This window comes from Colobus angolensis, unplaced genomic scaffold (assembly GCF_000951035.1).
Source record: "Colobus angolensis palliatus isolate OR3802 unplaced genomic scaffold, Cang.pa_1.0 Scaffold181, whole genome shotgun sequence".
Taxonomy (NCBI): domain Eukaryota; kingdom Metazoa; phylum Chordata; class Mammalia; order Primates; family Cercopithecidae; genus Colobus; species Colobus angolensis.
Window position 1 is genome coordinate 1,638,872 of NW_012114944.1, and position 16,326 is coordinate 1,655,197.

Consider the following 16,326-nt stretch of genomic DNA (forward strand, 5'->3'; position numbering starts at 1 on the left):
TTGCCCAGGCTGGAGTGCAATGGCACAGTTTCGGCTCACCACATCCTCCGCCTCCCAGGCACAAGTGATTCTCCTGTCTCAGCCTCCCAAGTAGCTGGGATTACAGGCCTGCGCCACCACGCCCGGCTAGTTTTGTATTTTTAGTAGAGATGGGGTTTCTCCATGTTGGTCAGGCTGGTCTCGAACTCCTGACCACAGGTGATCCGCCCGCCTTGACCTCCCAAAGTGCTGGGATTACAGGCGTGAGCCACCATGCCCGACCTCTGCCTCTTTTTAAGAGAACAAGAGAGATCATGAAGTTCCCCTGTGGCTAGGTTCTAAGTTGAACAGATGTAACTAATAATTCTCTTTCTTTATCAAGGTAATGGAACTGACTTGAAGCTTGATGTATCTTTATTCATTTATAGTTGTCTTTAACAAGAGTAGTAGATGGCTTTTATTTAGCAGTGAAACAATTTTTTTAATTCTTGATTTTTTTTTTCTGCTTAGGCCCAGATAGCTAATAACCGAACACCTGGAAGATGGACCCAGCGATACTATTCAGCCAACAAAAACATTATCTGTAGAAATTGTGACAAACGTGGCCATTTATCAAAGAACTGCCCCTTACCACGAGTACGTGAAATATGCCTTGCTTCTTTCCACATTTGTAAACTCAAAATCTCAAGGGTGAGGCCGGGCACGGTGGCTCATGCCTGTAATCCCAGCACTTTGGGAGGCCAAAGCGGGTGGATCATGAGTTCAGGAGATCAAGACCATCCTGGCCAACATGGTGAAATCCCGTCTCTACTAAAAATATACAAAACATTAGCCGGGTGTGATGGTGGGCGCCTGTAGTCCCAGCTACTTGGGAGACTGAGACAGGAGAATGGTGTGAACCCCTGGAGATGGACCTTGCAGTGAGCAGAGATCACACCACTGCACTCCAGCCTGGGTGACAAAGCAAGACTCTGTCTCAAAAAAAAAAATCTCAAGGGTGAAACCCTATAACCTCAGAATTCAAATCTTTTTATAGGATGTGTGTTAAATTTCATGTAGCTTACAGCCTAGTGTAGGAGAAATAATAATAAATTTGGAGTCAGAAAAATGTGGAATCAATTTTAACTTCTCATTACTAGTTGGGCAAATCATTTAACCCTCTATGCTTCTCGTTTTCTTGTCTATAAAATGAAAAGATTGAATCAGATGATTCCTGAGACCACTTTCACTTCCAAACCTTCTACTTCATAAGACAGCTTATTTCACTGTGAGATAATTTTTATTGTTAGAAAATTATAATTTGGGGCATTCGTAAATGTTTATTAATGTAAGTTATGTTAAGCAGGTATATCAACCTTTGGAACAACACAGAACTGAAGATCTTAGACATTTCCTCACCAGATAATTAGCTCTTAACAAACATTTCTTCCGTTCCTCCTACTTCTTCCAAATGACTGTTTTTCACATAGTTCAGACAGCTCTCGTGTTCCTTTTTTGTTTTTGCTTCTCCAGGCAAAACAGCTTCTGTATCTGTTCCTCCTATGACTTAGCTTCTAGGTATGCTCCTCATTCTACTTTCCCTCTTACATACCTTTCATTTTGTCAATATTCCTATAATAGGAGGCGTAAGGAATAAATGCCAGCTGCTAGTATGTACAGACTAAGCCTTTTTGGCAAACAGTATACATACAGTGTTTTGGACATTGTGTTTGATATAACAATTGTACTCAAGATTCTACCTTTATTGGGATCTCAAATTAGAAATAATTTTTTATGGGATTATATTGAAAAAGAAATACTAATCTACCTTTTGAGACTGAAGAGATTTTAATGATTTTTTTGCCACATAGAAAGTTCGTCGCTGCTTCCTATGCTCCAGGAGCGGACACCTCCTGTATTCCTGTCCAGCCCCGCTTTGTGAATACTGTCCTGTGCCTAAGATGTTGGACCACTCATGTCTTTTCAGACATTCCTGGGATAAACAATGTGACCGATGTCATATGCTCGGCCACTATACAGATGTGAGTATCCTGCATATAACTAATTTGTCAGGCTTTGGAGGGAGTGTGCAAGTTTGTAATTAATGTGCAAGTTTATGACTATCAGTCAGCATACCTAAAAGAATGTTTACTCTGTGCTATATAGATTGATAGTCATGTCCCTTTTGTCACTGAACATGTATATAAAGCAGTGCTCTAAACATCAGTGTAAGGAGCCTACTGAATCAGGAGAGAGCATTAAGAGATAGCATTAACAAATATTTTAAGCCCATTCTAGCCCTTTTTCTTTATGTGCTTGCTAAATAAAGGCTGAATTTAAAGAGGTAATAAATAACATGTAAAATGTGTGTATTTATTCATATTTATTTATTTATTAAGATGTAATCTCAGTCTGTCACCCAGGCTGGAGTGCAGTGGTACAATCTCGGCTCATTGCAACCTCTGCCTCCCAGGTTCCAGCGATCCTCCTACCTCAGCCTCCCAAGTAGCTGGGACTACAGGCGCATGCCAACACTCCTGGCTAATTTTTGTATTCTTAGTAGAGACGGGGTTTTCACCATGTTGGCCAGGCTAGTCTTGAACTCTCGACCTCAGGTGATCCGCCCACCTCAGCCTCCCAAAGTGCTGGGATTGCAGGCGTGAGCCACCGCACCTGGCCTATTTATGCATATTTAAATGAAAATATATGCACAATTAGCAGTTATATAGAAATGTTTATAGGAAGCCTATTCTGATCTTCTTTTTTTATTTTTATTTTACTTATTTATTTATTTATTGTTTTGTGATGGAGTCTCACTCTTTGGCCCAGGCTGTGGAGTGCAGTGGCGCGATCTCAGCTCACCGCAACCTCCAACTCCTGAGTTCAAGCGATTTTCCTGCCTCAGCCTCCCGAGTAGCTGGGATTACAAGCACAGGCCACCATGACTGGCTATTTTTGTAACTTTAGTAGAGACGGGGTTTCACCACGTTGGCCAGGATGGTCTCGATCTCCTGACCTCATGACAGACCCACCTCGGCCTCCCAAAGTGCTGGGATTACAGGCCTGAGCCACTGCGCCCAGCCTTTTTTTTTTTTTTTTTCAGACAGGGTCTCACTCTGTCACCCTGGCTGGAGTGCAGTGGCATGATCTTGGCTCACTGCAACCTCTGCCTCCCAGGTTCAAGTGATTCTCCTGCCTCAGCCTCCCAAGTAGCTGGGATTACAGGCACCCGCCACCATGCCCGGCTAATTTTTGTATTTTTAATAGACAGCAGGGTTTCACATGGTCAGGCTGGTCTCGAACTCCTGACCTCAGGTGATCCACCCACCTCAGCCTCCCAAAGTGTTGAGATTACAGGCGTGAGCCATTGCACCTGGCCTGATTCTTCTTATTAATGATTTTGCTGTTCTAATAGTCTAAGGAAAGAAGGACAAGGCAGCCATTACTTTAAATTGCAGCATATTAAAAATGCTGTTTTGGACACCATTTGCATTGTATTGTTGTAAATGTATATGAAGTTCAGTCACAATTTCAAAGACCAGAGGGCTATTGAAATAAGTAAATCAGCTTTGATGTGGAATATGTGGCTTTCTACATTCAGTTTACCCTAATTCCTAATGAGTGTCTTATTAAGAGTATTTCATTTTAGGTCTTAATTGCGTTTCTTATGACATAGTAACATATGTTTATTTTATATTAACAGCTAATCAGTACAAAGTCATTTTTCATCCTCATACCTAAGTGGCAATTCTAATTCATTTAAGGCGTATTTATGAAAAGGGTATATCTCATTCTGTTTTTTAAAGCATTGCTTATCTATTTTTTAAAATAATAAAAGTACTTTAATATGTACTTCCCCAAAGTCATGATACGAAAGCAGAAACATTTTTCTAATTTTATTTATATTGAAATATACCTATAGTCTTTTTTTTACAGCCCTTTGTAATGCATGTCTGAAATACACCTATAATCTTTTGCTCAGTAAATTAGTATGGCTTTCTGTTGAAATGAATTTCAGATTAAAATAGAGTGTGACTGTTTGGTATGTATATGTATTTCTCATGTAAATAATGTGACAATTATTTATTGTAATTCCACCAGCAAATTTATACTTAAATTGTTACCCATTTTTTAAACAAACAGTGGTGCATTTAATAATGTTTTGTCAAGTCATATTTTATCAATGGAATTGTGAAATTAAAAGACATGTACACTTATGTCTGGGTAAGTATTGTCAAATTGCTCTTCTAAAAGATTGTACCAACGTATCTACCTACCAGCAATGTTAAGAGAAATGAGCACTGCACTCATCAACATTAAGTATTATCAGTCTTTAAAATTTTTGGTTAATCAGACCAAAAAATGATATTTTATTGTTTTAATTTGTATTTCTTTGGTTATTAATAAAGTGGTATATGGTTAATTAATTTGAATACTCTATTCTCAAGGCTATATATAGAGATAGAAGTTGTCATTTCATTCCAAAGTACTTTAATCTTATTTTTCAGTGTTTACCAAGGCTTAAAAATGATAAATCCTGAATTGTCCTAGCATTATGTTGTTGTCTGCATTAAGTTGTCAATTATAATTTTCTTGGCAAGATTTTCTAGTTTGGCAGTTATCTTTAATAGCATCTGGGTTTTTTTACTGTTTTCTTCCAAAGAGCTCTGACAAATACAGTCTTATTTGCCTGTGGTAAAGAAAGGAGTAAGACATTATCATAGGCAATTTTTTAAAAATAAAAAATGGTACTACAGAACAGTTAAAAATTTCTTGTAAAAGGTCATATAATCATCTGTGAGTGTTAATTACATAGGCCATTCCTCTTGACTTAATTTTGGCCCCTAATATATGTTAAATTATTATCTAAAATGAGAATTAATAATCACAATGAATGTAAGTTTTTTTAAATAGGGTTAAAATCGTGGTATGCTCCTGTAATGTCAGCTAGTCAGGAGGCTAAGGCAGGAGGATCTCTTGATCCCAGGAGTTTAAAACCTGGTGGCTCACACTTGTAATCTTAGCACTTTGGGAGGCCGAGCCAGGTGGATCACGAAGTCAAGAGATCGAGACCATCCTGGCCAACATGGTGTGAAACCCTGTCTTTACTAAAAATACAAAAATTTAGCTGGGCGTGGTGGTACATGCCTGTAGTCCCAGCTACTTGGGAGGCTGAAGCAGGAGAATCACTTCAACCCGGGAGGCAGAGGTTACAGTGAGCCGAGATCATACTACTGCACTCTAGCCTGGCAACAGAGTAAGACTCTGTCTAAAACAAACAAACAAACAACAACAAAAAAAAAAACCAGTCTGGGCAAAATAGTGAGAGCCCATCTCAAAAAATAAAATAAAATAGGGTTAGGCTGTGGCCAGCTTCAGATAAGGCAATACTCGTTTTCCCAAATCTACCAGTATTGACTATTTTTGTTGTAATTACATGGTGAAGGTTCTGGATGCTGGTCTTTGTAGCCTACCCACCTGGTATAGGATTCCCTCGCAGCCCAGTCAAGCCTGGGCTCTACTGACTCTTTGTGGCAAGGCTCATAGTCCTTCCACCACCCCAAAAGCTTCATGAGAATTCACGTGGAAGCCGAGTCATTCTGGCCTCTAAAGCATGTACAGTTGGAACTGTACATGCTTTAGGTCTGTCTTGAAACCTGGGCCTCCACAGAAAATTTGTTTCCTCTGCAACCCTATCAAATGCTTGCTGCTCATCTTCCATGATCCTGAATTAAGAGATGATATCAGCCTCTTTCTCACATACTATGGCTGCTTTTAAGTCATTACTCAACCCTTTTTATATAGATATCTTTGGCTTATTTAAGGCTTATACCCTCTGGCAATACTATCCTCTACCTTTCTTTGTCATTTTCATCTTCCCACCTACTGGACTTTCTGCTCATTCACGGAGGATTTCTGAAACCCTGAATAACTATAGGTGTTCTAACTTTTTATAAATTGACAATATCGAGAAACTTCCAAGGCTGGGTGCAGTGGCTCATGCCTGTTACCCAGCACTTTGGGAGGCCGAGGTAGGCAGATCACTTGAGGCCACAAGTTTGAGACCAGCCTGGCCAACATGGCAAAACCCTGTCCCTACTAAAAATACAAAAGTTAGCTGAGTGTGGTGGTGCACACCTGTAATTCCAGCTACTGGGAAGGCTGAGGCATGAGAATTGCTAGAACTACCAGGATGCAGAAGTTTCAGTGAACTGAGATCGCACCACTGCACTCCAGCCTGGGCAACAGAGTGAGACAGTTTCCAAAAAAACAAAAGGAAAGAAACTTGCCCTTTTACTTTATATATTCCCATAGTCACACACCTAAACCTCTGTTTGGCCAGATTACCAGATACATGTATGCAAAGAGAATTTGTAGTGAAAATTGTCGAGTCGTATTCAAATCCTTTCTGTAATGAAAAGCTCTCTCCTAAAATCTGTTGGAAATTCCTCATTGATTAACTACTTCTGTAAAAGTATTTGGTTGAAATCCCAGAGTTTTATGAGGTAAAGGATAAAAAGATGGCCTACCAAAGTCAACCTGCATCATTAGTCCCTTTCAGAAGAAAACCTGGAGTGTGGAAAGAATCCTGTTTCTGAATCTGCTATAGTTTCTCTCCTCACTTGCCAACAATTTTTAAATATACAGAGAATTTTTAAATGTCTGTATACATTTAGCTTGCACACAGAGTCCTATTCTGTGAGCTATCTCTGACATTCCCAAGATAACGACAACCATACATAATTGTGTGTTTACTGTGCTGGAGGAGTGCTTCATTCACCACTATGTCCTTAGCATATAGTAGGTGTTCAGTAGATTTAATCCTCACAAGCAGGATATGAAGTGTAAGTACTATTTATTACTCCTATTTTACAAACTAAAAACTGAGACACTACAAGGTTAATAAGTTTTGCCCAAGGTCTAAAAGCTAAAATGATGCTGTACTTTATGAATATATGTGGAGAAAGCTTACATATTGGCAATCTAGGAATCATCAGTTTATCTCCTGCTCAGAGGATCTCTCAACTTTCTTTCTTAAATATGCAGATATTATAGCTCTAATAAGCAACTTTAATATAACACTCATGACATTGGGGCAACATAGTGAGACTTCCACTTTTTACCAAAAAGGATTTAAAAATTAGGCAGACAGGGTGGCACAGCTACTCAGAAGGCTGAGGTGGGAGGATTGCTTGAGCCCAGGAGGTCAAGGCTGCAGTAAGCTATGATCACATCACTGCACTCCAGCCTGGGTGACAGAGTAAGATTCTCTCTTTAAAAAAAAAATTTTTTTTTTAAATCAATATATTATAAAACACATGAAGAAAAATATTTTCCAAACAAAAATAAATTTTACCTTAGGTTTTCAGCACTTTAAAAAACCCCTGGGGATCAAGAAAGCGGTATAGCATGTTGATTTTCAGACACAGAGCCAATTCTGTGATACCGTAGAGCTTTACTGCTCACAAGAGACCATTGCAGCTTCAGCAATCTTTATTAATTTTTCAGATTGCTACCCTTTTTTATTGAAGCATGAGTGAGTTAGTGTCAGATATAATCAAAATCCAAACCTCCTAAATTTTCTCACTTTATTCAGCAATATTTTTTCTCAAATTCCCTGCTCAGTGTTTTTAACTTTTAAAGTCTGATTTTTTAATACAGTGGGAGAAAATAATTCATAGAACATATTTCATTTTATTCCTTTATTTATTTTTATTTTTATGTTTATTTTTGAAACAGAGTCTCACTCTGCCGCCCAGGCTGGAGTGCAGAGGTGTGATCTCAGCTCACTGCAACCTCTGCCTCCCAGATTCGAGCAATTCTCCTGCCTCAGCCTCCCAAGTAGCTGAGATTACAGGCATGAGCCACCACACCCAGCTTATTTTTGGAATTTTTAGTAGAGGTGGGTTTTCACCATGTTGGCCAGGCTGATGCCAAACTCCTGACCTCAGGTGATCCGCCCGCCTTGGCCTCCCAAAGTGCTGGGGTTACAGGCGTGAGCTATCTATCACACCTGGCCTTTTTACTTTTTTGATGCTAGAAAAATGCTCCCATATCAGCCATATACTACAATATTTTTCACAGTGCAAAAGTTTAAGAACTCAGTATAAACTGTGTAGTCTTTAACATACACGTGAGTGCTCAATGACGTTTCTTCAATAAATACATATGTAAAATGAAAACTAATGTCTTTTATTTAAATTTTTATTAAACTTGGAGATTTCCAGCAGGAAATTTAAAGCATCTAGTACAAATCATTTCATACCTGTTGAATCCGGAATGGACAGTTACTAGAGCATTATTTTTGTAAAGGTAGTTATTTAAGAAACAGGTATTTATTTTATTTTTAGTCTGTTCCAAGGAGCACTGAGTAGTATTCATACAATTTCCTCCCCTTATCCTTTCCACAGTCTTACTCAGATATGACTGGCCAGAAATAAGAATGGCTGAAACATATTATTGAGCTGAATAACTAAGCCAAGATTTGAATTTAAAGACTTGCTTAATTCAAATATTTTGTGTAATGGCGGTTCTACCTTTATTCAAAAACATCTCCAGTGTTCTACCACCCAAATAAACTTTCTACATTTGTTCATGTAGCAAAAATTTGCTGGTTGCCTCTTACATGCCAGACAGTATTCCAAGTACTAGGGGAAAAAAAAGATGAATAAGACATGATCCCTGCCCTTGAGGAACTCAGAGTATAATAGGAAAGGTGGGTGTGTTAAGAACATTGTAAAGTGTAATGTGAAAGTACATCAGGGTGGTGATAAATGAAAGAGTCTTAGAAGACTTTAAATTTAGTGACTTGCAGATAATGTGTACCTAGAAAATGTAGAAAGTGTGACATAGACCTAAGAAGGGAGCCAAGTGAGTGTATCTTTTTATTTTGAGATAATTATAGATTCACGTGCAGTTTTAAGAAATAATATAGAGGACTGGGCGCAGTGACTCATTCCAGTAACCACAACCCAGCCCTTTGGGAGGCCAAATCAGAAGGATTGCCTGAGACCAGGAGTTTGAGAACAGCCTAAGCAATATAGTGAGACCCTATATCTACAAAACAATTTTTTTTAAAGAAATGATAAAATTAAGATTCAGGTAGCAAATAATCATGAACAAACTAATTTCCCTGCTAAACTTACTTGAAGTTAAAAGAAACCACTCATATATTCAGATCTACTTAATGAAAATAAGAATGCCTAAATAAGAATAAATAATTATAAATTAAAATGCCCCCTCCCCAACAAAGTAACTTGGATGTATAAAATCACAATGGGAGGAAGGAATGAAGGGGATAATTTTGAAAATAAAAACTCATCTCTGAAAAAACTAAAATGCTAGAATTCTATTATTGTGATAGATTGATATGTACCTTCAGATAAATATGTAGTTCTGCTGACAGTGTGCATTACACTACCTTTGGAATAAAGAGGAAAATGAGACTTTGGTTAGATATATGTACTTTTTTCCCACCCACTTTTCTCAACATTTTAATGTTATTTATAGGTAATATTGGAGCAAGAGGGCAGGCTGCAATTGATTGACTGTCTTACACAATTGTTGTATAGGCTTACCAAATGTTTATTTAACTGAGAGATCAGACTACTTCAAGAAAGTTAAGTAATTTCTATACTTGAAGGTCTCCTATCCTCTTGATGTACACAAAACTCATGATAATGTTAGTGAAAATTGCATATGTGTTCATTGTTCAGGGAGTAAATCCCCAAATCAGGAATTAATAATTTATTGGAACTGTTACCAAGCCACCTAATAAATGAATATCTGAAATTTTCCTGGTTGCAAATGTATGTGGCCTTATGTAAATAATTATGGTCTACATTTTAAACTTGAAGGCGTATGATACAGTTTGGCTCCATGTCCCCACTCGAATCTCAAGTTGAATTGTAATTCCCAATGTTGAGGGAGGGACCTGGTGGGAGGTGATTGGATCATGGGGGCAGATTTCTCCCATGCTGTTCTTGCAATAGTAAAAGTTCTCATGAGATTTGATGATTTAAAAGTGTATGGCACCCTGCCCCTCATTTGCTCTCTTTCTCTCCTGCCAACCTGAAGAAGGTGCTTGCTTCCCCTTCAACTTCCACCATGATTGTATAAGTTTCCTGAGGCCTCCTCAGTCATGCTTCCTGTTAAGCCTGTGGAACTTGAGTCAGTTAAACCTCTTTTCTTCATAAATTACCCCAGTGTTAGGTAATTCTTTATAGTAATGTGAAAAGGGACTAATACAGTGTATAACTTAGTACATTTAAAGTTTGAAGGAGAAACCAGTTCTTATTTTAAATTGTACTAAATGGTTTCCTTTCTAGTCATTTCTGAGTAACCTGAAAATTCCTCCAATCTTTTCAACTCTCCCTGTAGTACATACCTCCTTGTCTAGTATTAGTCACTTTCAGTGGACTCAGCAGCTTACTAGCAAGCTTATCTTGTCTTTATAGAAAATGTAAGAGTAAATGTGTAGAAAATAGAGATAATTCCCATTCTTCAGACCCTTACCTTTCATCAAAGGAAGAGAAAGATTGTCTCCTTCTAGCCTGTCTTTATAAACTTTATAAGCTCTCAACATTAAAGGATAAATAAACTTCAGTTTTTCTCTGAGAATCTTACAGCACTGAGAAATGGACTGACTTACTCTTCAGTCCAATCACATTTGGGAAGACACAAGTCTCTGATATATAAAGCAGAAGGCCACTAAGAATTTGTTAAATTTCAAACTTATTATATGCCACACCTTTTTAAAACTAAATCTAGGTATAAAAGTTCATGTAGACTTGAATTTTACTATTAAATCCACTAATATGAACAAATTCTGGGACATAATTATCTGAGTTATGAATTGAGAGTGAAAATAAGATTCTCGTTAACAACCCTAAGGCTAAAAGATTCACTAAATCTTACAGAATAAGGTCAGTGCTGCTGACCTTTATAGATCCCTGGATGTAGTGGGAGTTGCCTATAGTCCCAATACGTGGGAGGATGACGCAGGAAGATCACTTGAGCAAAGGAGTTCAAGTCCAACCTGGGCAACATAGCAAGACCTGATCTCTTAAAAAAAAAAAAGAAAAGAAAAGAAAAGTATACATTCCAGACAGCTTTCTGATTTGGTTTTGAAAGTTTCTGTCAAATTACAGCAGTGAAGCAATATGCACAACTGGGAAAGCTTTTTAACCTCTAAAACTATTTAAAGACTTACTTATAGAGATCTGTTTGCCAGCATACTAATCAATTCTATGTTTAATCTTGTTGTACTAATCAATTCTATGTATGATCTTGTACTAATCCTATGTATGATCTGTTCGAACCCAATAAGCAGTTATTCATCTTGAAAAACAGCTGTTTTCTTCAGTTGTCTACTAGTTAAAATAATTAGGCATGCCATCTAAAAGGTACACACAGTTCATCTTGAAAACTTACAAATGCCTGTAGAATGATTATATTTCAGTTAAAAAAAAAATGAGCTCTGTATAATCTACATGTATATGCTTGTGTGTGTATATATATACATATATAAACAATGATAAATGGGATAAAAGAATACATACCAGGCTCTTAACATTGATTTTCCTCATCAGACTGGGAATAGGTTAGAAAAGAGGGCTGAAAAACGCAATTAGTTTTGCCTTTATTCGTATTTTTACTGTGTTGTTTCATTTGTTTTAAAAAGAGAGTAAAAAGATAATTATGCAGGATTTCAGTTTAATAGTAAGCATGATCTTCATTTGTTGTAAGGCATTCTACTAATCATTCGCTTGATAAAAAAAAGCAATACTAAACTACTTTCAGAAGTTCAAGAAACTCAAGCAAATTATATAATAAATATTATGAGCTAATTGGCCTTTTATAGAACATAAAAATAATTCTCTCTGTAATCATGGAAGACATGGCTCAATTTTTAAATTATTTCATCCAGTGTTATTCTAAACTTTTACTTTTTTTAGCCCATTATATTTTAGACAGAAACCAGTTCTAATGTAGCGGTAAAAAATTCTGAAGTAAGCTACAGGGTCTCAAAGCCTTCTCTCTCACCCTCTCATCACCCTTGCTACCCACTGCTACTGGTTTAGGGATGCTTATTTGAGAAGAGTATCACTCTTTTGCCAGACTGGAGTACAGTGGCGCTGGAGTGCAGTGGTGCGATCTCAGCTCACTGCAACTTCCGCCCCGCCTCCTGGGTTCAAGCGATTCTCCTGCCTCAGCCTCCCAAGTACCTGGGACTACAGGCACGCACTACCACACCCAGCTGCTTTTTGTATTTTTAGTACAGATGGGGTTTCGCCATGTTGTCCACCCTGGTCTCAAACTCCTAACCTCAAGTGATCTGCCTGCCTCAGCCTCCCAGAGTGCTGGGATTACAGGCATAAGCCAATGTGTCCAGCCAAGAACTTTATTCTTACAAGAATCTGGCACAATGGAAGGGTCTTTTAATGGTATAGATAACAATGTCCAGTGATTTAAAACAGCTCTTCACAGGTCTTTGTAACTGCAACTCTTTCCCTGTTCTTAACAATCCAAAACTGGGTCGTCTCACAACTTTTCCATAAATGAGTTGATCAGAGACCTATATAGTGCTTGGCAAATACCACCTGAGCTGCCAATACTGGCTGGATTTCACATACACCTGTTTTTTTGTTTGTTTGTTTGTTTTGTTTTGTTTAATAAGCCAATAGAAAAAAATTGCAGGCATATATAAAAAATTGGTAGATAAAAAAAAAAGTTTGCAGTGGGTCCTGTGTGGTGGCTCACACCTGTAATCCCAGCACTCTGGGACACCAAGGCAGGCAGATCACTTAAGGTCAGGAGTTCAAGACCAGCCTGGCCAACATGTTGAAACCCTGTCTCTACTAAAAATACAAAAATTAGCCAGGCGTGGTGGTGCACACCTATAATCCCTGCTACTTGGGAGGCTGAGGTGGGAGAATCTGAAGTGGGAGAATCACAAGTCAGAGAATCACTTGAACTCAGGAGGTGGAGGTTGCAGTGAACCAAAATCACATCCCTGCACTCCAACCTGGGCAACAGAGCAAGACTCTGTCTCAAAAAAAAAAAAAAAGAAAAGTTTGGAGTGAAATATTCTAAAATATTTGCTCTTGTTATGTCAGGAATTATAGATGTTTTATTGTTTTCTGCTTTTTATTTCTATAAATCTCTATTTGCTAGTTTTATATTAGTCATTCTAATAGACATATACTATCTATCTTATTGTAGTTTTAGTTTGCATTTTCTAATGGCTAATAATGTTGAATATCCTTTCATGTATGCACTTATCATCCTTCTTTCTTCTTTGGTGAAATATTAACATCCCTTCCTAATTTTTAATGAGAGTGTTAATTTTCTTCTTATTGGCTGTTGATAGTTCTGTCTGTATTTTGGATATAAGTCTTCAGTTGGGTATGTGATTTCAGAATATTTTTTTCCAGTCTATAGTTTGTCTTCGTATTTTCTTGACAGTTCTCAAGCAAAGCAGAAATTTTTAAATTTAATGAAGTCTAACTTATAAATTTGAACTCTTTACCCAACCCCAGATCACAAAGTTTTTTGTTTTTGTTTTTTGAGACAGGGTCTCATTCTGTCCCACAGGCTGGAGTGTAGTGGTGCAATCTCGGCTCACTGCAACCTCCACCTCCCAGGCTCAAGTGATCCTACCACCTCAGCCTCCTAGTTGTTGCGACGATAGGCACATGCCACCATGCTCGTCTGACTTTTCTATTTTTTATAGAAATGAGGTTTTGTTTTGTTGCCCAGGCTGGTCTTGAACTCCTGGACTCAAGTGATCTGCCCACCTTGGCCTCAAGTGCTAGTATTACAGGCATGAGCCACCATGGCCAGCCAGAAGATTTTCTCCTGTGTATTCTTTCAGATGTTTCTACTTTTATATTTAGATCTGTTATCTATTTTGAGTTAAACTTTGTATAATATGAGGTTTAGATCAAGGTTCATTTTTTTTTCTTTATGTATGGTTGACCAGTTGTTCTAACACCATTTGTCAAAAAGACTTTCCATTCTGAACTGAATAGATTTTGCATCTTTGTCAAAGGTCAATTGGCCATATTTACATGGATTGATTCCTGGGCTCTATTTTGTTGCACTGATGTATGTATATGTCCTATTTGCTAAGGCCATATGGTCTTGATTGCTATAGTTTTATAGTAAGTCTTAAAATAAGTAGTGAGATTTCTTAAACTTTTGTTTTTGTTTTGTTTTTGAGACCCCAAGTGTCACTCTGTTGCCCAGGCTAGAGTGCAGTGGCACCGTGTTGGCTCACTGCAACCTCCGTCTCCTGGGTTCAAGCAATTCTCCTATCTCAGCCTCCCAAGTAGCTGGGATTACAGGCGCCCACCACCGTGCTCGGCTTATTTTTATATTTTTAGTAGAGACGGGGTTTCACCATGTTGGCCAGGCTAGTCTCGAACTCCTGACCTCAGGTGATCTGCCAACCTTGGCCTCCCAAAGTGCTGGAATTACAGGTGTGAGCCACCACACCTGGCTAACTTTGGTTATTTTTTACAAAATAACTTTTGCTGTTCTAATTCCTTTCCCCGTTCATATAAATTCTAGAATCACCTTGTCTATACTTATAATAATTTCTGATAGGATTTTGATTACAGTTGTATTCAGTCTATAGACTACTGTAGGGATAGTTGACTCCACTGTATTGAGTCTTCCAATCCATGAACATGGTGTGTCTCTTTGTTTATTTAGAACTCCTTTAGCTTCCATTATCAGATTTTTGTAGTTTTAACTATACACATTCTCTACGTAGTTAGATTTATGTGTATTTAAGTTATAAGTATTTTGCCTTTCTTGGAATTATAGAAAAAAAGTATTGTCTTACTACAACATCAGACCTAAGGATGATTATTTGTGTATCTTACATATGCTGGATGCTATCAACATCTTGGGAGAAGAGGAAAAGGAAATTTCCCCAAGAGCATTCCATGAGATTTAGAACTGGATAACAGGGCATTGATTGTAAGTAGAAGGAGTTTAATGTAGTTGACTAAGGTGAATTAGGATTGGTTTTGGTGGTTTTAAACAATTTGCTCTATTAAGTATTTGTTATTTATGATGGACTTTGTATAATTGGGTTTTTTTTTTTTTTTTTTTTTGAGACAGAGTTTTGCTCTTTTCACCAGGCTGGAGTGCAGTGGCGTAATCTCGGCTCAGTGCAACCTCCGCCTCCTGGGTTCAAGTGATTCTCCTGCCTCAGCCTCCCAAGTAGCTGGGAGTACAGGCGCTTGCCACCACATCCGCCTAATTTTTTGTATTTTTAGTAGAGACAGGGTTTCATGTGTTAGCCCGGATGGCCTCGATCGCCTGACCTCGTGATCTGCCTACCTTGGCCTCCCAAAGTGCTAGGGTTACAGGCATGAGCCACCAGGCCTGGCCACCTTTTTTTCTTTTTCTTTTTAAGTAGAGGTGGGGTCTCGCTGTTAGCCACACTGGTCTCAAACTCTTGGCCTGAAGTGATCCTCCCACATCAGTCTCCCAAAGTGCTGGAATTACAGAAATGAGCCACTGTTCCTGGCCTATAATTGGTTTATAAGTAAAGTTCTAAATTTTCACTTTGAAATTATTTTACCAGGCTGGGTGCCATGGCTTATACCTGTAATTTCAGCCTTTGGGAGGCCAAGGTGAAAAGATCACTTGGGGCCAGGAGTTTGAGACCAGCCTAGGGACCATAGTGAGACTCCATCTCTACAAAAAATGAAAAATTAGCCAAACACTGTGGTCCATGCCTGTAGTTGTAACTACTCTGGAGGCTGAGGTCAGAGAATCCTGCTTGAGCCCAGGAGATCAGGGCTGCAGTCAGCTATGATTCCACCACTGCATTCTAGCCTGGGCAACAGAGTAAGACCCTGTTTCTAAATAAATAAATAAAAATAAAATAAAATAAAGTGAAACTAATTTGCCTTTAGTTTACCTCTTTTGAGTCTAGTTTAAAACTTCTGGTTTCTGCTAGTGTTCTTAAACAGTATAGTATAGAACCTTTGCAGACTTAGTTTATAATTTTCTCAGGATGTCAGCGCTCAGATTTCATTATTCCAATAGCAAAGGGACAATGAAATCACTCATGGCAGTTGTAATGGAGGAATGTCATCAACATAGGTTTTTATTTTTGTTTTTTAGGGGATTTTTTTGTTTTTTAAGAAATGGAATATCTGAGTGAGCTGAAAGTTATGAAGACAGGAACTCAGAAAGAGTTAAGGTACTAGAAAGCAGGAAGTAAGACCTCTTCCATCCATCGTGCACATGGACTATGTATCCACTACCAAACCAGTTAGATGGATTCCCAGAATTATAGGGATCTACCTCTACACGTTATTCTCCCTGGTGTCCACTTACCCAGCC

The 16,326-nt window shown here is 38.2% G+C and overlaps 1 protein-coding gene across 6 annotated transcripts in view; it reads left to right on the forward strand.

Annotated features, from left to right (window-relative positions):
• Nucleotides 1-16,326, forward strand: part of ZCCHC7 (zinc finger, CCHC domain containing 7) — a 234,308-nt gene that overhangs the window by 180,642 nt on the left and 37,340 nt on the right. For all 6 annotated transcript variants that reach the window (XM_011939435.1, XM_011939434.1, XM_011939439.1 and 3 more), the window contains 2 exons: nucleotides 490-615; nucleotides 1,830-2,000. In XM_011939435.1, coding sequence (XP_011794825.1) covers nucleotides 490-615; nucleotides 1,830-2,000 — 297 coding nt within the window. The remainder of the gene's footprint in view (nucleotides 1-489; nucleotides 616-1,829; nucleotides 2,001-16,326) is intronic.